Source organism: Malus sylvestris, chromosome 3 (assembly GCF_916048215.2).
Source record: "Malus sylvestris chromosome 3, drMalSylv7.2, whole genome shotgun sequence".
Lineage (NCBI taxonomy): Eukaryota > Viridiplantae > Streptophyta > Magnoliopsida > Rosales > Rosaceae > Malus > Malus sylvestris.
The window spans coordinates 6,056,050-6,081,258 of record NC_062262.1 but is presented as its reverse complement, the minus strand read 5'-3'; the positions used below and the strand labels follow the sequence as shown (position 1 = coordinate 6,081,258).

The following is a 25,209-nucleotide window of genomic DNA, read 5'->3' as shown; positions in this document are numbered from 1 at the left end:
TCTAGCATTAGCATTTTGTTTATTATTTTGCATTATGACAATTATCTGTTTTTGTATTGTTTTTTAGTAATACTACAATTACCACTTATTTGTACCATCTCTCTTATAGAGGCAGAGCCCGCCAACGCATATAGGTCTCATCTCTATTAGAGATAGTACAAATGTTGGTATAAATAAGTAGTAAGAGTAGCATTTTTTTTTACTTATTTCGATTGAATTATATTTTCTCTTTCTTTTCATGCCATGCACAAACAATTAGGTTTTAATTTTGTTAACGAGCTATAAAATAAAAGGAAAACTAATGAAAATAGTTTCAAAATTTTGAATTTTAACCAAAAATCACCTAATAATAACTTTATTTAATGATAAGGACAAGAAAAACAAGAAAAAAATCTAACTATAATCGCGTGCATCGCCTCAATCCTCTGCAACTTTTTTTTTTTGGCAAACCAGTAACCAGAAACAAAATTGAAATAATGTTCTTAGAAACCAGAAACAAAATCGCATTGCTGCTAATTCAAATTAGATAAAAAAATCCCAACATAATCCAACACTTCCAAATATCTCTTTATGAACTAACAAACCAGCGTTAAGTTCTTAAGAACAAAGAGTGACAATTAAACAAAAATACAGCCTTTAATTTTTCTTAATCTTGGAAGAACTTCTCATCCTTTCAAAGCTTGAATATTTGCCCTACTTCTCAGACGAGTTGGGTCCTCTCTTCTTTCCGATGCCAACCACGGGGATGACGGATCGACGGTTGTATTGCAACGCTTGTGGGCGCGGCCCCGGGGCTGCTTCTTCTTATCCTGCTCGACCACTTTGGCTGTCTGGCCTCTCACCTTACCGGCGCGAGCCAAAGAACCGTGGACCTTTCCCGTGGCTGCGGACTGGTGTAGTTGCAGAGAAGATCAGGAGTAGGTAAACGGCGCGGCTGTAACAAGACAAGTGTTGTCTCTGCAGCTTCATAATGGCATATGGTCTTTTAGCTCATTATTATAGCTTGATCCTCGGTGGATTTCCAAGAGATTTCACTACCGTGGGCTATGCATGGTCTTATTTATTGATCATCTCTTAAATTTCAATTTCTAACTAAAGTTATAAGGATTTCTAACTTAGACATGAAACTAGGCCCAAATAAATAAAGAATTGAGATTGCATAATTGTCAGCACATTAGGTCTCGTTTGGTACACCGTATAACACACTGGATATGATTAATTATATGGTATCATGTGTTTGGTGTCCCCATGTATTAATAGTCAGCCGACTAAATACTCCGACCAAACCTATTCTATACGCCTGACACCCGCTTAACTATCATTTCCAGAACCACGGTATTATTTAGTCGGGTTGAAAACATGGCTCTCTCGCTCTCTCCAACTCCCAGGTGTTGAGAGTTGTCCCACATTGGTGAGGGACAAGGTTTGCTATGTGCTTATATGGTCTTGGGCTACTTCACATATTGCCAATTGGTTTTATGGTGGAATCCCAATTTCATCATGATATCAAAACGGCGTGTGAAATCAAACGGCTACACGCGCTCCACTTTACCCAGTTGTTGTCCATGTGTTGAGAGTTGTCCTACATGTGTTGAGAGTTGTCCTACACGTGGTCCATGTCACCCAGTTGGATTTATGATGAAATCCCAATTTCATCACCAGGTTCTCCTCCTTCTTCTTTCATCTGAATCCCTGGTTCTCCTTCTTCGTCTTCTCCTCCTTCTTCTTTTTTCATCTGAATCCCAGGTTGTCCTTCGAATCCCAGGTTGTCCTTCTTCGTCTTTTTCCACCTTCTTCTCTCTCATCTGAATCCCAAGTCCTTCTTCTTCTTCTCTATGTTCCGCCCTTCTCCTCCTATTTTTCTTCTTCCAAATTCAAAAAAAAAAAAAAAAAAAAAAATTGATCTGTATGTTGAAAATTGCAAAGATCCTAAATTGGGTATGTTGAAAATTCGAACCTAGTTGAAGAAATGGGTTGAGCAATTTTTATGTACTCCTAGCAATAGGAATAAAGATTGATGAATTCATAATATCAATGTTTATGCTGGTTTAGCTGCAATAAGATCTGGATTTGATGTAATTTTAGTATTGTTCAAAATTCATCATTCATCAATATAATAATATTTTTAAGTCTTTCTTATCCGATAGAGTATCCAACCAAACACAGTATAAATAATACGGTTATTAGTCTAATATTACACCAAACGTCCGATTAATTTAGTCAATACTATTCGATGAATATTTATTCTATCCGACTGAAATAGTCAGTACAGTCCGAGCTACCCAACGAGGCCCAAGAGTCAATAATTGACAGAAAATCAATAGTTATAAGGATTTCTAACAGTGTCGTACAATTAAGTTTCATAAACAGTCAAAAGAGGAGATAGAAGAATGCAATATCTTTAAGTTTTATAAACAGTGTAGTACCGTTAAGTTTCATAAAAAATGTAGCACCGTTAAGTTTCATAAACAATGTAGTAAGGTTAAGTTTCATAAAATTATGTATTTTTTTCATTAAAATTTAAGTTCTTTTGTCATTTTTATTAAAATTTAAGAGTTTTTCATTAAAATTTAAGTTTTTTTCATTAAATAAAGTTATAAAATAAACTTAACCCAAACTCTTTTCATGAAAGTTCCACAAAATAAATGACAATACTTATCCATGAGTGCACCTTACTTGTCCACTTATGTATTTTCACCACACAAACGATCAAAACAGTTTATTCTCCTTATCATCATCCAAAAATCATCTCTAAAAAAAAACCAAACTAAAACAAAACAAATCATTCAATGGATACCTTATAGCCATCCACATGTGCCGAACAAATATAGATAGTTGATTTTATTAACCAATAACATTATTATGATACACATCAATTTGATGCATATAGATAACTTAAAGTTCTCCAATGTAAATGATTTTTTAAAGATATCTTTAAAGGACAATGAAAAGAATGAATAATTTTAATTATAACATTCACAATAAGTACTTCACTAGATAAAAAAGATGTTTCACAGACCCAACAAAAACTTAAGTTTTATTTTTTAATGTGTAAAAAATTGTAAATTTTAGAAAATGACATCCCCAATTCGACCTTCTTAGACCATCTCCAAATGAGATGTTAAATATGTCAAATAAGATTAAAAGACATTAGATTGTTCTCCAATGGATATGTCATATATAATGTGGCAATTAAGTCATTTGACTCATTGCTTTATAGTTGTCTTTTTTGAGAGCAAACAAAGAAGATGTCAAATACATTTAATTTAATTTTTTAATACATGAGTCCCATTAACAACCAATAGAATGAAAACTAAAATTAATTTTGATTATATTTTAAAAGTTAATGTAACTTTGGGCCCAATAAAATAATAAAATAAATATTTGATACATCTATTGGTACATTCACCAAAATTAACCAAAAAAATTATTGTATCAAAACATGGGTACATTCTTCAAAATCACAACAAAAAAAAGAAAGATATTAGGCTTAATAACATTAGTAAATTTCTTTGATTAAATTTGACATGGATACATTTTAAAATCAAAGAAAAAAGAATGTACCCCTATAAGTTAAAAAATGGATTAGAACAAAATTGAATATATTTTATATAAAAAAAATGGGACATTTTACATTTAACAAATTGGTATATTTAAAAATGAGTACATTTTAAGATTAAAAAGTTTTACATGAATGGGTACATATAATTAGCATGGGTACATTTAGCAAAATAAAAAGTACAAATAAAAAAAAATATATGGGTACAAATACAAATAAACTTTAAAAAATATGGGCACAAAAAAAAATTAATATATGGGTACAAATTAAAATTGAAAAGAAAATTGGTACAAATTAAAAAAAATTATAAATTAAAAAGGGAGTTTTAACGAAAAGCCCACGGTACTGTTCACTTTAACGAAAAACCACATTTTTACACTAAAAAGTCAAACTTGGTACTATTCACTTTACCCTTTATTTTGTTCTTATCATTAAAACTCAAAATTTTCAAGCCTTTTTCATTAGTTTTCCTAATTAAAAATGGGTACAAACTAAAACTAAAAATATATGATAAAAAATTTAGTCATAAATATAAATGTACTAATTGTAACATTTTTAATATTAAATGAATATATTTAGAAATAAAAAAATTTATTTTATTATTAAAATAATTAATGATGTTATTAATACCGAAAGACTTTGATCAAAAATTGAAAAAGAATATGATTTTAATCAATGGAGTAACAAAAGGAAGGATGAGAACCTAATTTCTCCAAAAAAAATTAATGATAATTTTGATTATCCATTTGCCCGGTTAATTATGTGGGACTCTTCTTCTTCATCCTCTCTCCTCTCCCGATCGCTCAAGATCACCAGCTCAAGACAACCAGAAACACCAGCTCAAGATAATAATTCTTAGAGGTCATGAATATCTTAAATACTTGATAATACTATTATTTAACCTAATAGGATAATGCTATAGAGCAACTTAGAGTTCTTGAGTATCTTAAATACTTGATAATACTGCATTTCCATCAGAAACACCAGCTCAATACCACCAACGACAAGAACTGACTGCCGGTGACGGTAAGATCGTATTTGAGGAAGGATGTTGAGCAGTCGGGAGAGAAGACTGATTGCCGGCAACGGTAAAATCATATTAGAGGAAGGAGGGAGTGGAGAGAAAGGAGGTAGAGCAATCAGGAGAGGAGAGAGGATGAAGAAGAGTCCCACATAGTTAAACATGCAAATGAATAATTTGAATTATCATTATTTTTTATTTTATTTTAGAAAGTAATTAAGAGGTTTAAAATTTGAGTTAGTGACATGGCATGGCCAACTCATCAACCATCTCATTTGGTTTAGGGATTTGATTTAAGAAATTTGGTCCATAACACCTATAACATGACATTCCAAATTAGACCACCTTGCACAATCCTTATCGATACATTATCCCGATATCGACATTGATGCTAGTCGCGTCGTGTGGACACATCCACTGACTCTAAAGTTGAGGCACATAATTGAAATATTGATGACATATTGATAAGTTAGTTGATATGTGGTTGAACAATGACATAACAATGATCTATAGATTGCGATGATTTATCAATGCGATGATCAACAATAAAAGTTGGGAGATTGCTTGAACTCAAGATGCAATTCAACCAATTAAGGTGAAAGATCTTAACTACCATACCAATGTACCACTTACATATTGTTACTGTTTAAAATTTCTTCAATACGGTTAATTTTTCTATGATAATATTGAAAAAAATTAGAGAAAGATGTGGAAATGAGTGACGAAGTCTAAACTTCACCTCATATCAAAGAAACTCTTAAGTTTAGGCTAAATATAACATATATCATCGACATTTCTAACATGTCTGGTAAATGTCGAAGAAACTCTTATATTTGGTCCAAACCAATGTTTGACAATCCCAAAAATTTTCATTTTTTTCACCATTTCCATCGAAAGCAACCGATATCGATATCGATATTTTCACAAATTTGCAATTGATATTTTCACCAGCACCAACAAAAAAAGAAAATAAAAATTCTCATGGTGGGCTTGGCAATCATAAGGTTTAGTGCCTGGTGGGCTTCGTTGTAAAATCAAAATCTCTTTCAATATTGTGCACTTTGGTCCAAACCCAGATCACAAAATAGTCCATAAGCCCCAAAATCGATCCCATAATTTCCGCGCAAAGAAGCAAACCGTTTGAAATTCCACACGAAAACCACACATCATTGCTTTGCTAATTCCAGATTCCAGCGTCCCTGATTCGATTCACAGAAGAGAAGAAGCCCAGTTCACTTTTCCTTGAGCTTCTTCCTCTTGCTCTAGAGAGAGAGAGAGAGAGAGAGAGAAAGAGGAGAGAGAGATGGAGGATGATGATTCGCGCCAGGGTTTGACTTTGGGAGCATGGGGAAGTGTTCCTCATTCCCAAATATTTTTAAATTTCTCTGGCAGTCGCCTGGAATCTCGCCTTCCCACTCTGTTTTTCTTCCTTTCTTAATACTCACTCTCTCTCTCTCTCTCTCTCTCTCTGAGTTTACTGCCACACTTAGCTCAGATCCACACCTAATCGCCTTTGCGTGTTCTTAAAAAAGATGGGTATTCATGAATTCACGTTTTCTTCATGATTTTCATTGCCCAATTGTTTGATATATCTCCCTTTTTCTGCCTTCACTAAGCTATTCCCATTCCATTCATTGTCTTCTGTTATAAATTTCCAGAGTTTGAAAGACTGAATAAAAAAAGAGCAATAAATTTCCAGAGTTTAAAAGACAATCAAAAAAGCGCAAAAGCGTTTATTGGTAAGAGAATTTAGAGCTTTGAGTGCAGAAGATATGATTTTTAGCTTCAGAAAATGAATTTGAGCATAGTTTTCAATAGGGTTGTTGATTTTTTTTGCTTTTTCAGGTGGGTGATATGTCATCTGATTTCAAGTTGGATCAAGTAAAAGGCCATGATAGTGAGGACCCAGAAGTTGGCTCTATCAATGGAGGACTACATTCGATCCTTCCGGAACGAAGAGCTGTGACATTGACTGACAGGTAGACTCCTCAGCTACTCTTACTTTTTGTTGATCGAAGGCTTTGAAGCTCCACAAGAAATTTGATTTTTTGTTTTGTTTTTGTACTTATTTAGTTAAAGAGGTAACTTCGATGAACACTATGAATTTTTGTACTTATTTGGTGCATTGTCCCTTTTTTCGGGTACTTTCTTAAAACAGGTTGTTTAGAGGGAGTCGAGGAGGGCATGGTGAGATCGTCTCTGTTCCAAATGGTGGGGATGAAGAGCGTGAACATGGGTCAGCAAGGAAATCTGGACCTCTGTTGTCTGGGACAGCTTATTGCATTTCTTCTTGCAGTATGATATTGCTGAACAAAGTTGTTCTGTCCGGTTACAACTTCAATGCAGGCGTGTCATTGATGTTTTATCAAGTATGTATTGTAATGCCCTTCCAACCGACTTTCTTTGATAAGGACGAAACACGGACAAGGGTTTTGATTTTTCTAGGCTGATAATTGAGCCTTTGTCACTAATTTGATGATCATTTCTTTGCACTTCCACAAATTTAAGCAGTCATTTCACAAACTTATTTCTTCCTTATGCTTCTCTGCAGAATTTGATAAGTACCGTAATTGTTGTCCTCTTGGGCTTCTCTGGAGTCGTTACAGTGGAAAAGTTGAATTGGAAACTGGTTAGGGTCTGGATCCCTGTCAATGTAATCTTCATCGGCATGCTTGTATCGGGCATGTATAGGTAACTTGTTGACCGCATACTCTGCATCTTTTGGTGTTTTTTTTTTTCATTTTCAAATTATAGAATTATAGTTCATGCCTAGAGTAAAAGAAAGGTTGTGAAGAGAATATTGGATCCACAATATATATTTCACTTCATTCGAATCTCTGTATTGTTTATTGCCAAAGATATTCTAACATACATGGAGAACTTAGTCTACTGTGATTAATATGTTTTTCCTTTCAGTTTGAAGTACGTAAACATAGCAATGGTAACCATTCTGAAGAATGTGACAAATATTTTAACAGCACTTGGAGAATTGTATTTGTTCCGGAAACATCAGAGTCAGAAAGTGTGGACTGCCATGTTTTTTATGGTAATCAACTCTACACTTACCGTTGATGAAGTATATTTAGTTTTTCGTTCCCCAGAAAATATTTTTACAGAGAAGTTTTGAATAAGCAGTATTGTTTCCATATGTATTGCAGATTATCTCTGCTATCAGCAGTGGCATTACAGATATCTCCTTCGATACAGTAGGTTACGCATGGCAGCTTTCAAACTGCGTACTAACAGCAAGCTACTCAGTAAGTAGTAGTGTTAAGTTTTGGAAATTTGTTAATTCTAGTTTGTATCGGGGACCTGTAAATTTATATTTGGATTATTTGAATTATACCTCAGATCATTTTATAATTTGAGCGAATACTCTCTATTTTGACAGCTCACTCTACGGCGAGTCATGGATGAAGCAAAGAAGTACACAAGATCTGGATCCCTCAACGAAGTTTCAATGGTCTTGCTGAATAATTTGTTATCTCTACCTTTCGCTGCATTTTTGATTATTCTGTTTGATGAATGGGAATACGTACTGAACGTGTAAGCTTTATCTCTATAATTCAAAGTTCGACATAAACTTCATGCCATTTTCTCCTGGGAAGCACATTAACTTTACTTCTGCTTACTGTTTTGGTTTCAATATGCAGAGATGTGATCAAATTGCCAATGTTTTGGGTTGTTGCTACAGCTAGCGGATTGCTTGGACTTGCCATCAGCTTCACCTCCATGTGGTTTTTACATCAAACTGGCCCGACCACCTACAGGTAACATCGATGTATACTCAAGATCAAAACGAAAACTTCATATGAGTATCTATATAGGAACCTCTGATGTTCTTCTGCTTTACAGTCTCGTCGGTTCCTTAAACAAAATTCCTATCTCTCTCGCTGGTTTAGTCCTTTTCAAAGTGCCTCTTAGTCCACCAAACCTCTTCAGCATACTCTTTGGTAAGCAACTGTGAAGACCTTGAATACCAGTGTGATTATTTTGGTGTTCTACTTTCAACTTATTAACTTTTGTTTACCCCAGGTTTATTCGCCGGAGTATTCTTCTCCAGGGCCAAAATGTCCTGATCCGGACCTACACTTACTATTGAACTCAAGGAACTGATTCGCGCTCGGATTTAAGAAACTGGCTGCACGTAACGGTTTCCAGGCCTAAGAAGTGGATACTTGTTTTTAGTTTTTGTTTTGTTGTTCTGGTGCGAAATCTTTTCCTTTCTTGGTGAAGAAGGCAAAGATTCTATTTCCTCCAAACATAGCATCAATGAGTTACTGGAGTTGAAAACTGCACCTCAATTTAGATTTACTAATTGGCTGTGTTTGGCCAAGCTAGATGTAGCCATCATATTTTTTATTTATTTTTTTGGTTAATAATGGTTCTCTATGAGATTTGAACTCGAAATCTCCTCAACAAAATGGAGACTAGACGTCACTAAACCAAACAGTCATATGAACACGATAAGGAAAAAAAACAGTTACTTTCTTATCACGTAGCTAGTATTACCTCCATGTGACTTTTTAATATTTGTTTTGCAGACGTTGTTAAATTGGGTAAAGTGGATATGTTTCTTCTTATAAAATGAGTTCAAATTTCCTCTCCTGAAATTTACATTAGTTAAACGTTTTAATATCGCTTTAGGTAATTATTCATAAATATTAATTACCTTTTTTTAAAAAAATTAAAAACCTCTTCATCTACTTTAGTAACGGAAATTGTAGTGTCAAGGGCTTGAAGATAATGTTCGAAAGTTATTAAATCAATAAACTGAGCTCATTCTTTTCTCTGAGTCAAAATGATCATACACACAGGACATACCTTATTTCTTGAATCCAAATTAAAAAGAAGCAATGAGAGACCAAAAATTCAAAAATTAAAACAAAATGTATAAAAATAAAATAAAAATATATTACGATGAGGGAGATTAATCCGAAAGAAATTGGAATATGTACAATTGGCCAAGCATTTAGTAGGCATACAAATTAAAAAGCACTAAAACTGGGGCTTGAAGTTTTGCCAGAATTCCTCTTCCTAATAAATTATAATTAATTCATAATTAACCCGGACACTTAAAACAATTTTCCAAGATTTAATTTCTATCCCTCATTTTCGTTTGGGTTACAATGATCCAAAATACCCTCTGATTTCATAGGTGACATGAGCTAGAGTGTTCATTTCGGGGGCAAATTTATCTTTCCATCATGATGGCAACATAGTGATTAACATTTGGTAGCTGCCCAGATAATTACCTGAGGGTTAGTCCAAAATTTTAAAAATCTTGTAACAAAAAATAATTTTAATAACGAATGCACTAATCTCTCTCAAACTCTTTCTACTTTTGTACAAGAGAGGAAGCTCAGGAGTTACAGCCAAAGAGAATTCTCAACCGTTAGATGCATCTTCAGATCAATGGCTATTATGCCATGTGGCTCATTACTTGGCATAATACATGCTATTTGTCAAGCTATCGTATGGGATTGTTTGCTCTCTCTCTCTCTCTCTCTCTCTCTCTCTCTCTCTCTCTCTCTCTCTCTCTTTTAGTCTAAAGCTCAAACTAAAAACATAAAAAAACTCCTCAAAAAAGCTTACCAAAATTGAACCCTAAATTAATCTCTTTCCTCTTGCATTTTCTCAATCTAATTTTCAAGTGTCTCTTTTCATGGAGGGAGGTATAGGAGGAGGATGGGGTGGTGGTGATCTTGGAGTTTATGGGTTTAGAAACAACACACAACATCATAGCATATATAAAACAGGTCCTCCATTGACAGCCATAGATAGGTTCTTGTGGGGAAGTCATCAAAGTCAAAACAATGCAAGCAACAAAGATCATCAGAAGGTGGTTTCCTCAAATGGGTTGAGTGGTTTTGCTTCTTTTGGCGGTGGTGGTGCAATAATTAGTCATGAGGCAGCAGCTTCTTGGCCTAGCAATTATAGTGCTACTACTAATCATCTCCAAGAGCCAAGCTTTGTAGATGAATTTTTAGTTGGACAAGGAGAAGCCTTGATGATGAGTTGGTTTCAAGAGCAAAACCCTAATGCCACAGGTGGTTTCAGAGAAGAAGGAAGGGTTTCCGAAAGGAATTGCAAAGCGGTCGGAAAGAAAGCTAAAAAGGGTTTAACTGCTGCTACTTTAATAAAGGGACAGTGGACTGATGGAGAAGACAGGTAAAAATAGAGATATGTCTGTGTAACAAGAAACCTTATCATGTTTCTCTTAACTTGTCCTTGTTTTTTTCTTAAAGTTAATGAACTTTTCATGTTTCGATGTTCATGATTTCTTGAAGCCATCAAACAATGCTGCATGTAAAATTAATTGGGATTTTCTTGAAGTTTTTATCCATTTTTCATGTTTCGTTGTTTATAGGTCAATATTTCGAAGCCATCAAATAATATTTCATGTAAACTTAAATGGTTTTTTTTTTTTTTTGGTTTGGTTTTGTTTTGGTGTGGTGAAATTTTCAGGAAGTTGATGAGGCTGGTGAAGCAATATGGAGTCAGAAAATGGGCACAGATAGCTGAGAAATTGGTGGGAAGGGCTGGCAAGCAGTGCAGAGAAAGATGGCACAATCATTTGCGCCCCGATATCAAGGTAATTTGTTCTTAGATCTCTTTGGGATGTTATAAATTTTGATGCATGAATAATCTAAGAAAATTGGCCGCTGGAATACACTTTTAGATTTGTACAATTAATTAGCTACAAGTTAGAATTTCACCATGAAAAAAGTATCCAAGTTTTGCTACATTTTTGCCTGGTTGTGATCTATGGCAAAGATACAGCAAAAAGTCAAGGGCGCAATTTGGATTGTGATTTGTGAAGGATCTATTTGTGGATCTCATAGATTTCCTCACTTTCCGTTTGGGGATTCAAATTTCATTGTCAAAACCCTAGTTCCAAGCTCAAGATCATTTAAGCATCTATTCTTCTACCTTTTGGATGTAAACATGTTCGTAAATGTTTATTTTGCTTAGGGTTTTTGTAATCAAATTACATCTTAGAAATGTCTAGAATTAGAGTAAAAATATTGATAGTAATCGAAATAGAAACTTTCTAGGGTTTCTGAGTTAAAAAACAGTAATTTATTGGATTTTTTCTTGCAGTACATAATTTGGTTCCCTATTGCCTATTATTTTTGAGAGTGCAATGTTCCATATTTTGTTTCTTGGTGATTTTGTTTTTTTTCAGAAAGATAGCTGGACTGAAGAGGAGGAGGCGATACTTGTTGACGCTCATACTGAAGTTGGAAACCGTTGGGCAGAGATTGCAAAACGCATTCCAGGAAGAACTGAAAACGCCATAAAAAACCATTGGAATGCAACAAAAAGGAGGCAGAATTCAAGGAGAAAAAACAAGCAAACTGAAGGCAAAAATGGAAACAACAAGAAGCCTCAGTCATCCATTCTCCAAAACTACATCAGGAGCAAGAACCTCATGAACAATAACAACTCCAATATTTCCTCTAGTACCCCTACAAGCTCTTCCACCCTCTCTCATGAAGATCCATCGAAAACCTACCTCAACATTTTGGTCACAGAGCCATCTGATCAGTCCACTACTAGCAACTGTTGTGATTCTCCATTGAATTTGGCTGACTCTTTATACAATGATGAGGAACTTGTTTTCATGCAAAATTTCTTCACCAACAATCCTTACAATCATCCTCAACAGCCTTCCAATTCCACTGAGAACAATGTTGGACTAATTGTTAGCCCAATGGAAGCCTCACAAAATCCAAACATGTACAATTTTAGTAGTTCTATAATTAATCCCACTACTACTACCACTACAACCAATACCCCCAGTCCTACTACTCCTACCCCTCAGTATTCTGACCTATACCTCTTAAATGGAGCAGCCAATTCATCATCTTATAATCCCAATGATCATCATCCTCACTTAGGGTTTTACAACACAAACATGGAATATTTGGTGTCACATGATCATCATCATCATCTTCAAGCTGCTGCTTCTGCTTCAAACGAAGGGCGAGAGATGGATTTGATAGAGATGGTGTCTGCTTCTCAAGGTACCTGATCCTTAACCTAGTACATGGTTCTAGGTTTGAAGAACTACTAGGACCTAATAAGTGATGGCCGGTCACCTTAGAAATTTGTGAAACCTGGATACTCTTTTTTCTTTTTCTTCTTTGTTGTCTGGATTTGAAATTACCAATATGGTGTTGGTTGGCTTAGTTACTGCTACATTGTTTATGGGGTGTAACTGAAAAAATGGTATGTGTGGTTTTTCGTTTTGTAGCAGCTGGACTATCAAGTTTCTTTTCAGTTTTCTGTGTCTTTTTCTTTACTTTTCCTAACGGCCTGTGATTCATGACTTTTTTTTTTATCTGAGAGTTTTGGTCGGTGGGCATGAAAGATAGCTAGAGTGGAATGCTTTTGCCCACCATTAATTATCTGCATGCATTGCATTTATTCAAATGAGTTTTCACGAAACACTCCAGGTATTATTTATTTTTAACGAAAATAATATTTTTACGCTAAAAAATCACTTCTGGTACTAATCACTTGCAACATTTTTTTGTTCTTTTGATTAAAACTCAAAGTTTTCAAACATTTTTCATTAGTTTTCCTTTTGTTCAATTGAATATTTCGGGATCACGTTTTTCTGTTTTCAGTTGATTTTAAAAGGAAATTAAGATGAAAGAAAAGTGAGAAGAATATTTTTGTTTTGTTCTTGGTTCACGTTTTTAGTTTTGTTAAGGTATTGTCGTGTGGATTTAAATTTTACATACGTTTGATATCAATTTTAGTAAAATCTTCAATTTTCAACATTTTATGAACCATCCCAAACCCCTTAATGTAGATAATATCGTTTGTTCATAAAGAATAAAATAAGAAGAATTTCAACATGATAGTGAAAATGAAACAAGGAAGAGAGGGGTCACTTTAGAATTTTAGAGGAATTATGTATTATTTGTACTGAAATCTGTTATACTCGAGGTTTCTCTTTATAAATTTATTTTCTTGATAAAAAATTAAAATAAATAAAGGGATGTGCTATCCACACATCTCATTTTACTTCACAAACATCCCTTGATAATTTATGTTTATTGATCTTCTTCAATTTATCTAATCCGACGGTCAAAAATTAAAAAAGTATGTAAAAAATAAAATAAGATATGTGGATATCACATCCCTAAATAAAAACATGAGAAAGGGGATGTGCATGGGCATGCGCGGGCATGCACTAGCTCTGTCCCTAGGCGTAAAAGTATTAAAATGGGCCAAATGGCCGCAACTAATACTCCTATGCAAATAGTTACGGAAATTTTTATTGAAATTCTAAAAAGTTATCATGTACTCTAAATTTATAAAAATACAAAAAAACAATTGTCTATGCAAAATAACAGTTTTGAAATATCAATAACATCATTCATAATTAACAGCTTCTGGATATCAGACTAGAATTCATATATAACAGATGATCAAATCCACAAGACGAGATTTATAGGAAAAACCACATTTTTTTGTTTTTTGGTTTTACCGTGTTTTCTTCCTCATTTTTCACCTTCCTCCACCTAATTTACTCCACTGTTTTTTTTTATCCAAGCTAACTGTTATCAAATCCGCCTATAGTTCATCAATTTTGGACATAAAATATTAGGCCCGTGTTTATCCATGATAATCAGTATCATCTAGATTATGGCTATTGGACCAGCAATGGAGTAACTCAATAGTCAGTACAAACTTGTCAAAATAATAATAATAATAATAATCTTTTATACTACTTTTTAATTGAACACTCGTTGTTAACTAAAATCAAGAAAAATACCATTATACTCTTCCACGCATAATTAAAAGCAAAATCGTGGACATTGAAATAATTTCGCACAAAATTTCTTTTGTTGTTCTTTTACTTCCTTCATCCTCATATAATCAAAGAATTGTCTCTAATTTAAAAAATAAAAAGCTATCTCCTTACTCTCACGTTCTCTCTCTTCCCCTCTCTCTTTCATTTTTCTCTCAAACAAAACTCTCTTCATCCATGTATTTCTTTCTTTTTAAATCTTTTATATTCACACACACAGTGTGTGAACTTCATCTAGTAACTACTAACAAATGAGCTTCACATAGTTGAGCTAGAAACAAACATTATTGAGCCTAAGATCGAGCTCAGATATATGGAGAAAATTTTTAGATGATGATCACTACAAGAAAACATAGCTTCGGTGGCGACAGACATTTGTCACATAAACATGAAAATTCATCATGTTTGATTATATGTGACGAAAACGTAGCGTCACCTATAGTTTAGTGACTAATTTTTTCATTCGCCACATATTTTTAGTAATAGTGACGCCACATTTGTCACTTAATAACTTTATGTGCGACGAAATAAGCGTCACAAACACAAAAGTTAGTGACCTATAAGTTTGTCACATAACAAATGTATAAGTGAGGAATTTATCATCACGCAATTTGATCGTAGAATGCTATGGCTAATGATAAGTGAGATTGAAAGCGTCACATATTCCTTTGGCATGTGGCGTAATTTGTGTCACATGTGTCAAATTCATATACCTATTAGGAACAATTCATACTCTGCTTCATCATCTAGAATTAGCACTCATAACAATATGAGGTAATACTTTGGTTAACCGCATTTCATTGATCAATAAGTTAGGAAACATCCAATACATACACCAAGTATATCCCAAAAGCTAACATAAGCATCCTAACACCTCTAGACATATTGAGATGCTAACAAGATTCTAAGCCACTAAGTCGGTAATAAAACAGGTATACCATGTGCATGTTTGAAACTGTTTGTACCATACTTGACCAATCCCGAAACTACTGAGCACCGGTCAACGTTATACCGTAAAGGACCCAGAAGAGTTTCCCTCCAACCAGGAGGCCAATCACAGTGCGACACGTGTCGACATCAGAAGCCAATCATAGTGCGACATGTGTCAACATCAGAAGCCAATCACAACACGACACGTGTCAATATCAGAATGAAACTAGAAACTCTCTTCTATAAATAGAGATCATTCTCTCACAATACTTCCGAATGTCATTTGTACTAAATCATTCACTAGTACTCACTAAAGGAGAGCTTAAACCTATGTACTTGTGTAAACTCTTCACAATTAATGAGAACTTCACTACTTCGTAGATGTAGCCAATCTGGGTGAACCACGTACATCTTGTGTTTGCTTCCCTATCCCTATCCATTTACATATTTATCCACACTAGTGACCGAAGCAATCTAGTGAAGGTCACAAACTTAACACTTTCTGTTATACCAAAGTCCTCACTGATTTTGTGCATCAACATTTGGCGCTATCTGTGGGAATGAAACTTATTCCCACTATCTTCAGCTTTGCCAAGTTGGTTTCCACCATTCGTACACTCTCTTTTGACCAGGCATCCCTATCCAACATGGGGAGCGAAGGAAGCCACAGCACACAGAATGACACCTCTTTTGCACCTAGTGCAAATCAACGAAAGAATGAATGAAAGAGGGTTGCTCTTCAAGCTAAAGTCGATGAACTAGAAGCTCAGAACAACAAGATAACAATGAAGAATGAGGTCCTCCAGGAACAGTATGAAAAGCTCTTTGAAACGCTCCACAAAACTAGGCGTACTCAAACACGCGAGCTCGTTGCCCTTGTGGACATCAACCATCATCTGGGTGCCCCCCAACACGGAGGGTCACCTCCCTTCAACATGGGTATCCCTGATGAGAAGCGAGCTAATCATCAAAACATCGATCAACATGAGACTTCTCTCAACCCAGATGCTTCGACTCGAAGTAGAAAAAGTGGAGGAAGACACATCCTTGCAGAAAGGTTGGAAAGATCGAAAGCTGTTTATCGTGACTGCCGATACTTCCTAAAGCAACATCGAGAGAATCCCATCCACATATGCTCGAAGATCAATGACCCAAGGGTTTCTAAAAGACTCGGTCCCCTCCCACGACCCAAGCCAGCTTCTAATATAGGGAAGGAACGACAGGTCCCAAAGGAACATGAAGGTACAGGGGACTCTGAGGTATTTCGACAGACTCGCCCTAGAAGTCAGTACGGCGAGTCCAAGAAAAAACCACACCCCATTGCTCAAACTTTCCTACTTCCAAGAGACGATGGAGACTTACGAAAGAAAATTTCAAGGGTACATGACTTCACTCAAGACCCCCTTGTCCTACAGCTTCTTGAGGAAGTAAACAAGTTAAAGGCCGAACATCAGGCCGAGATACCTGACTAAAACCAACCCAGGCCTGACCCTCTCACAACAAGGATCATCGACACCTCCTTCAAGCGAAGACAAAACAAAAGCTTGGTTTACAACTCTATACTGGAAGGGAGGACCCAATTGAACACCTTAACCTCTTTGAGTCCACCATGGCATATCGGATGCACACTGACGAAGAGCGATGTCTTCTCTTCCCCTCCACCCTCTCTGGCGAAGCTCTAAATTGGTATTGCCGTCTTCCACTTGAGACAGTAGACTCATTTGAGGAATTGAGGAAACTGTTTGTCTCTCAACACATCTTCCAAACCGATCACTTGCATTCTACAGATGACTTGTACACTATTCGCTAGAAGCCGGACAAGTCACTACGAGAGTATGTCGGTCGCTTCAGCCATGAGTATTCTCGCTACGCTGAAGCAGATGACAAGACCGCCCTTAAGGCCTTCACAGCAGGCCTACGTGATTGTTTCTTCAAGTACATGATCAATGCCAACACTTGGAAGATTTACTCTGAGATGATGGCACAGGCTTACAACCACGTCTCCGCCAAAGCAAAGACATACCAAGGGAACCCTCATATGGTTAACCCCTATCAACAAATGGGAAATGGAAGTCAAGTTCTACCAAGTAAGGAAATATTGGCCATTCAGACACCTATTGCATCATCTCTTGCCTCATTTAGCTACTCGCTAAGTCACCAAACGTACCTGTCTATTGGTAAGATGAAGGATTTTTACTCTCAGCAAGCCCTCTACAACAAGAGGGATAAAAGTTCGTATCAAGACAACCAGGGGTGAACGTACCGTCAACTATTATGACTATGGGGCCAAGCCTCACTCTTTCAAAGTGGAGGACTAGGTACTAAAGGAAATGCTATTATAAGAAGGCTTACACATTACAAATGTTTTGACTCTCAACCGCTTGAGATCTTTTGTCACACAAGCCATTCGGCAAATATTTAAAGAAGGAGGAATTCAGACAACTTATTATGAGTCTTTTGCGTTCCTAGCACTAGAACACTTAGTCTACGCTGACCTACCCTTATACTCCAACTCAGAGCTTCAACATGCGTACTTTGACACAAAGTATGTGATACTAAGTGTTACAACCAACATGGTTCACATATCAAAAGCATAGATCCCTTCATGCATAGCAAAACATTCATAAGCATCACTCATATCAATCAACATAAACATTATACATTCCAACACATTCATACATAAACATTATACATTCCAACACATTCATACATAAACATCATACATTCTAACACATCCATACATAAGCCAATTGTGCTTCGAAAGGGTTCAACATACTTTGTGTCTTCGACACTTGCTACAATGTGCCTCGACACCTTGCCTGTATTCTCACCAACCAGGTGATGAAAGGTAAAGAAGGAACTCATCTTCATGTCACCAACCAGGTGATGAAATGTACAACCCGTACTCTAATATCATTTGGCAACTTGTCACTCATGCCATCAACCAGGTGAAGAGGGAATTCATCTTCGTGCCACCAACCAGGTGATGAAATGTACAACCCGTACTCTCCATCATGCCACCAACCAGGTGATGAAATGTACAACCAGTACTTTAATATCATTTGGTAACTTGCCACTCATGCCACCAACCAGGTGAAGAATGAACTCATCTTCATACCACCAACCAGGTGATGAAATGTACAACTCGTACTCTCCTTCATGCCATCAACCAGGTGATGAAATGTACAACCCATACTCTAATATCATTTGGCAACTTGCCATTCATGCCACCAACCAGGTGAAGAATGAACTCATCCTCGTGCCACCAACCAGGTGATGAAATGTGATGAAAGGTGATGAAGGAACTCACCTTCGTACCACCAACCAAGTGATGAAAGCAACTCACCATTCATTCCACCTACAAGAAGATGAGTGGTACAACTTGTACATGTGAACTCCTAGCATTCACAAATAATAAAAAAACCTCAAACTTGACAACTCAACTAGGGGAGCACTTATACTTAACAAGAGTTATAGTCATCAACAAAGTCTTATTGCAAGCCAACAACAACTTCAGTGCATGGCATACGAAGATCAAGCTATTCAGCCCTCTTGCATCTGCTTCAAACATTTCCCCTCTGTAACAATGCATACACTACAACTCATAGAAAGCTTCACACACTCTTGATCAAGACAGTGTGAAGCAAAACCAATTTATGGTGCCAACAAGAGCTTCATCAAAGGAGTTCAACCACAATTCTCAAAAGCTTCACACACTCTTGATCAAGACAATGTGAAGCAAAACCAATTTATGATGCCAATAAGAGCTTCATCAATGGAGGGCATCCACAATTCTCAAAAGCTTCACACACTCTTGATCAAGACAGTGTGAAGCAAAACCAATTTATGGTGCCAACAAAAGCTTCATCAATGGAGGGCAACTACAATTCTCAAACCTTCGAAGCAAATTCAAGACTGTTCGAAGCAAATTCAATTTATATGGTTCATTCAAACCTTCGACTACTATAAGGTGTGGCTTGCATCACAATCTCTTGCTCAACAGTGTGGAAGCAAAATTTGTATATGTTGTCTCTCTCACATTTTCAAATTTCTAGTTTCCCAAAAACAAAAAAAAAAATGGGAAATTCAACAAAGCTTCATCAATGGAGGACAACTACAAATTCTCAAAAGCTTCACACTATCTTGATCAAGATAGTGTGAAGCAAATCAATTCATGGTACCCAACAAAAGCTTCAACTCCAAAGCTTCACCTACAAAGCTTCAACTCCAAAGCTTCACCCACAAAAGCTTCACCCACAAAAGCTTCACCCACAAAAGCTTCAACTCCAAAGCTTCAACTCCAAAGCTTAACCTACAAAAGCTTGACCTACAAAAGCTTGACCCACAAAAGCTTCACCTACGAAAGCTTGACCCACAAAAGCTTGACCCACAAAAGCTTCACCCAAAGCTTCAACTCCAAAGCTTCAACTCCAAAGCTTAACCTACAAAAGCTTGACCTACAAAAGCTTGACCCACAAAAGCTTCACCTACGAAAGCTTGACCCACAAAAAGCTTGACCCACAAAAGCTTCACCCACAAAAGCTTGACCCACAAAAGCTTGACCTACAAAAGCTTCACCCACAAAAGCTTCACCTACAAAAGCTTCACCTACAAAAGTTTCACCCACAAAAGCTTCACCCACAAAAGCTTCACCTACAAAAGCTTCACCCACAAAAGCTTCACCCACAAAAGCTTCACCCACACACAAAAGCTTCACCTACAAAAGCTTCACCCACAAAAGCTTCACCCACACACAAAAGCTTCACCTACAAAAGCTTCACCCACAAAAGCTTCACCTACAAAAGCTTGACCCACAAAAGCTTCATCCACAAAAGCTTCACCTACAAAGCTTTACCTACAAAGCTTCACCTACAAAAGCTTCACACTATCTTGATCAAGATAGTGTGAAGCAAAATCAATTCATGGTGCCCAACAAAGCTTCAACCTCAAAGCTTCACCTACAAAGCTTTAAAATATATATATATTTTTTCGGAAATTCGAAAATTCAAAAATTCAGAAATTTGAAAATTACAAAAATAAAAAACAAAATTGAAAAAAAAAATTTCGAAAAAAAAAAAATTGTCTAGGCCTCCTCTTCTTTGGGCCTAACAACTTTCATAACAAATATATATGAAGAAGGAGTTTTGGGCTATCATTTAAAAAGGAAATGTCTTATTCGTCAACTCCCTCGACTGGAGACTTGGGGGACTCCTACCATATGCTACTGCACCTTGATACTCAGAAGTCTCACAACCACTCAGTGACTTGGATTTTTCAAGTCTCCAAACAAGAAGTTTTCCTCACTCGGGAAATTAAGGGAGCACTAACTCAACCTACATGCTTCACTCACAAAGCTTCAACATACAAGCTTCAACAAAAGGAAAAATTTAAAGAACTTAGTGAAGAAGGCCCTGGTGTATTTAACACAATACGTTGAAATGAAGCAAAGCTTGTTTATTGATATCTCCGATAAGTTACAAATATGTACATATACATGAATCAAAATAAACAAACAAGAGGGAGCCTTCACAAAGGTTGCTCAGAAAAAGTCTCAGCAGTCGGCAGAGCCCCAGAAAGAGGAGGCACCAGAGGGTGATTATTCGGAGCTTCAGTACTAGGCAGAACCCCAGAAGGAGGAGGCACCGAAGGTTGATCATTTGGAGCTTCATTACGCGGTACAGCCCTAGAAGACGAAGGCAATAAGTGTCTTTGGAACAAACCCACAAACCTCTGATGATCAAGTAAAATCTGACCATCATATTCCTGTAGCTGGTCGAGCTTCATTTTCATTTTTGTAGCATAGTCATGTGCGAGCCTGTGCAACTGTTTATTCTCATGCTTGAGCCCTCTGATCTCCTGTTTGAGACTTACCACTTCAGCCGCCAATGATTCAACTTGGCGGGTTCGAGCAAATAGGTGTTGGGCCATATTAGACACAGAACCTGCACACTGAACACTGACAGCCAGAGAATCCTTAACAGCCAACTCATTAGATCGTTTGGAAAGTAGTCTGTTATCTTTGGAAATGAGAAGGTTCCTGGCCACCACCGCAGCGGTCATATCATTCTTTATCACAGAGTCCCCAACGGTAAGATGACCAGTAGGGGATAAGAAGGATGGGCGCCATATGTTGTCTTAAGAAGGCATGGCTGCCTCTTTACCAAAGTTCAAGTCAAAACGACGGTCAGATGGGCCAGACATTCTCAGAAATGATGAAGGAGAAATGAGGTGCAATAAATCTCTGAAGTAAGGGGAAAATTCCTACAAGTAATAACTCTCTAAATGTACTTCTTGCACACAATTAATGCCCTTATAAAAGAAAGGGCAACAGGGCCGTTGGTTCAAAAATCAAAGAGCCACCACTCTCCGGATTTCGAAGAGGCACCACTTTCCACACGCAACATCAGCTCATCGGGTACCACAGATAACTTTGCTAAAGATCTCTGACAAAGTTTAGACACATAAATTTTGAAGGTCCAGCTACCCTACTATTACCCACAAGGGTAAATGAACAGCACCACTGCTTGATAACTAGAAAGTCTCAATGTGTGTCAACCTCCGTGCTCCGTGGCAAGGCAGACTGGCAAAAATACCCAACCTTTACTCACATTTTAAAAAACACTCCTAACAGGATTACTTTCTCAAAAATCAAAGAGACACTACTCTCTGAATCTCAAGAGTTAGACTCCCAACAGGATTGCTTTCTCAAAAATCGAAGAGGCACCGTTTTCTGAATCTTGAGAGCCAGATCCCCGACATGATTGCTTGTTCGAAAACCGAAGAGGCACCGCTCTCCGAACTTCGAGAGTCAGATTTCCTTGGATAAAGCTTGTCTGCAATCTTCACACGCAACATCAGCTTTCCAGATACCACATACCACTTTTTCAAAGTGCTCTAACAAAGTTAAAACACGTGAAGCTTGCAGCTTCCACTACATTGCTACGACCAAGAAGGGTAAAAGAATAGCATTACTACTTGTTGTTAGGGAAACTCTTATATATGTCGACCCTCATCCTCCACGGACAGGCATATCTGCAAAAATGTTCAACCCTTCCTCATATCTGAGAGGGTACTCCCAACGAAGCCTCTCGAAATACTCAGCTTTCTTCCCCTCCAATAATACCTATGCAAACCAGCCACACCAGAGCAAGAGTATCTCATATCATCAGGGTCAAAAGCAAAAGTATCCCATATCATGCTTTTTCCCTGTCTTTTCCTTTATCCTTGTTCTTACCTGCAAAACAAGGAGAAAGAGAGCAATCGGTCAGCACTTGGAATCAAGCTTCCAGTCAGGAACTGACTGCCTGGAATAGCTTGCCTGATTACTTACCTGGCATTGCTCTCGAGTACTCATCTTCAACATCTTATGCTTCCAGAAAAAATACCACATCTGCCTGAGGAACAAATAGGGTAAGTGAGAAGGATACAAGAAAGCATGTGGAAACAAGCGCAACAGAACACGTGCCGATTCATCTATTACTTCGTCAACAGCAAAAGTATCCCATATCATCAAAGTCGAACGCACTCTTGATTTGACGGACTTGTTTTGAACCTCAAATTCTTAAGTCGGCCTTATACTCTAGAGGAAACCAGAAAACCCTCCAGCCCAGTTCAAGAATAAGCCTGTGGAAAGTTACTTCTTCAAAAGCAAAAGTATCTCATATCTCATATCATCTCTTCTCCATTTGCTTCTCCTTATCCTTGTTGTTGTTTATGACACAATGAAAATGAAAACAATCAACCGGAAGCCGAAGTCGAACCTCCGATCCAGGTTACTTACTTGGAAGTCTGATTGTTTACCTTGTCTGTTACCTCTTTCGGCAAATCTCCTAGCTCGGCAACTTGGGAGACTTCTACTATAGGGTTTTGTATCGTACTTAACCAAGCCCGAAACTACAAGTAAACTTTAAGTGAAATTGATACATTACCTTGTGCATCTTCATCGATTAAAGATACCACCCTTGGATGGAGGAAAAGTACTTCCAGAGAATATGCCACATCTACGTATGAGACAGATAAGGCAAATGAAAATGATACCATACTTCGGTACTTAGAAGTTTTGTGATTACTCAATGGCTTGGATCTTGCAAGTCCCCAACCGAGGAGCTTCCCTCACTCAGGAACTTAGGGGAGCACTGTTTGTACCATACTTGACCAATCCCGAAACTACTGAGCACCGGTCAACGTTATACCGTAAAGGACCCAGAAGAGTTTCCCTCCAACCAAGAGGCCAATCACAGCGCGACACGTGTCGACATCAGAAGCCAATCATAGTGCGACACGTGTCAACATCAGAAGCTAATCACAAGTCAGAATGAAACTAGAAACTCTCTTCTATAAATAGAGATCATTCTCTCACAATATTTCCGAATGTCATTTGTATTAAATCATTCAATACTACTCATTAAAGGAGAGCTTGAACCTATTACTTGTGTAAACTCTTCACAATTAATGAGAACTTCTCTACTACGTGGACGTAACCAATCTGGGTGAACCACGTACATCTTGTGTTTGCTTCCCTATCCCTATCCATTTACATACTTATCCACACTAGTGACCGAAGCAATCTAGCGACGGTCACAAACTTAACACTTTCTGTTGTACCAAAGTCCTCACTGATTTTGTGCATCAACAGAAACCAACAACAAAATACGTAAGTCATCAACCATATCATGGTCTTCAATTCAGCACAAGTATCATTGTCATTTGAAAGATCACCATCCCTACGTCAGGTGCTTCTTGAATCCTTTAATTCCATGCTTCTTTTTCTTCATCTTATCCTTACATAATAAAAGAGAAGAAAACATTGGTGTATGTTTGTCTAGACAATAACAGGTGCATTGAGAATTTGAATAACATTAACAAAAGAGAAGAAAATAAGAATTGAAGAAATAGTTACAGTAAGAAGAATGAAACGTAACAGATGAGCCTATCTAAATTACATAACGAATTTTATATGTGCTTTAATTTCATTACCGAGCCTTCCTTGCATTTTGGATGAAATGGTTTTGCCCCTTTGTGGTAATACTTAATTTGTTTCTTACGATTATATGAATTTTGCTTGAAAACATCCTAGATTAAAATTCCATTAATTAACAAGAAAAATATATCTAGTTTCATACCATAAACTACTTATTCACTGTCATTTTAAAGCATTCAACTTTTATTAAGATCAAATTGATATCACTACTAATGAAGGCTAAACTGATATCACTACTAATGAATTCTAAACTAATATCACTACCTCTGGAGATGCTGTTGGTCTGCCCTTGGCTTGCAACCCTTCAGTTGTGTTATCATATCTTTATTCTCCTTTTGCGTATTTGATTTCACTAATTTATCGTAGCCTAGTAAGTTATCAAGACTCCAAATGTTAGGACTAGATAATCTACTAAGAAAAGATAAAATTAACAAAAACTACTTAAATTCTAATTAAACTTCCAAACTAATCTACGATTGCAAGAATATGAACATAAACAGGAACTCCATTTTTCCATAGTACTCTGGTACTCCACGATATTTCAATAATTTCATAAATAACCTACAAGATTTGAACAAAAATAAAATCGATCAGTAAATGCTTAACCATGGAAAAGGACAAAAGCATCAGAACTTTTAACAGAATCAATGATGATTAAGAGTCGATAATTTCTAGTGTCTCTAGTTAGATTGAAAATGGAGAACTTTTAACAGAGTTAATGATGATTAATAGTTAGAAGGCTCATTCAAAAACTGCATCAACCTGGCCACCGCGATTCATTTGTTGCCCATTGGGAAAACCAAGTTTCAGTTCTTGTGACAGTGTCATTGAATGACAGTCAATAATCAACATTCTCCTTGCATAATATCTTATGAACACGCATGCAATTA

General features: G+C 36.7%; 2 protein-coding genes and 1 pseudogene across 3 annotated transcripts; 2 read left to right on the top strand and 1 right to left on the bottom strand.

Annotated features, from left to right (window-relative positions):
* Nucleotides 1-646: 646 nt before the first annotated feature.
* On the bottom strand, nt 647-908 carry LOC126615487 (40S ribosomal protein S30-like; annotated as a pseudogene).
* Nucleotides 909-5,884: 4,976 nt separating this feature from the next.
* On the top strand, nt 5,885-8,968 carry LOC126615991 (GDP-mannose transporter GONST2-like). 2 transcript variants are annotated; one of them, XM_050283948.1, is made up of 11 exons: nt 5,885-6,116; nt 6,239-6,319; nt 6,426-6,559; nt 6,739-6,949; nt 7,132-7,271; nt 7,497-7,626; nt 7,739-7,837; nt 7,972-8,126; nt 8,234-8,350; nt 8,436-8,533; nt 8,616-8,968. In XM_050283948.1, exons 3-11 carry the CDS (start codon nt 6,435-6,437, stop codon nt 8,657-8,659), a joined length of 1,119 nt encoding a protein of 372 aa, XP_050139905.1. In that variant the 5' UTR covers nt 5,885-6,116; nt 6,239-6,319; nt 6,426-6,434; the 3' UTR covers nt 8,660-8,968. The 2 variants fall into 2 exon arrangements, with proteins under 2 accessions (XP_050139905.1, XP_050139904.1); XM_050283947.1 differs by having other exon boundaries at nt 5,885-6,319.
* A 1,277-nt stretch (nt 8,969-10,245) lies between these two features.
* On the top strand, nt 10,246-12,618 carry LOC126615486 (transcription factor MYB64-like). Its single transcript, XM_050283304.1, has 3 exons — nt 10,246-10,751; nt 11,049-11,175; nt 11,770-12,618. The coding sequence occupies exons 1-3, from the start codon at nt 10,246-10,248 to the stop codon at nt 12,616-12,618; spliced, it is 1,482 nt and encodes a 493-aa protein (XP_050139261.1).
* The last annotated feature ends 12,591 nt before the right edge of the window (nt 12,619-25,209 follow it).

Excerpts from the sequence above, each read along its gene's own strand:
- LOC126615991 (XM_050283948.1), top strand. The coding sequence starts at position 6,435 with ATGTCATCTGATTTCAAGTTGGATCAAGTAAAAGGCCATGATAGTGAG. Across the intron at positions 6,950-7,131 it reads TGTCATTGATGTTTTATCAA|AATTTGATAAGTACCGTAAT; the intron begins GTATGTATTGTA and ends GCTTCTCTGCAG. Across the intron at positions 8,351-8,435 it reads ACTGGCCCGACCACCTACAG|TCTCGTCGGTTCCTTAAACA; the intron begins GTAACATCGATG and ends TCTGCTTTACAG.
- LOC126615486 (XM_050283304.1), top strand. The coding sequence starts at position 10,246 with ATGGAGGGAGGTATAGGAGGAGGATGGGGTGGTGGTGATCTTGGAGTT. Across the intron at positions 10,752-11,048 it reads TGGACTGATGGAGAAGACAG|GAAGTTGATGAGGCTGGTGA; the intron begins GTAAAAATAGAG and ends TGAAATTTTCAG. Across the intron at positions 11,176-11,769 it reads ATTTGCGCCCCGATATCAAG|AAAGATAGCTGGACTGAAGA; the intron begins GTAATTTGTTCT and ends GTTTTTTTTCAG.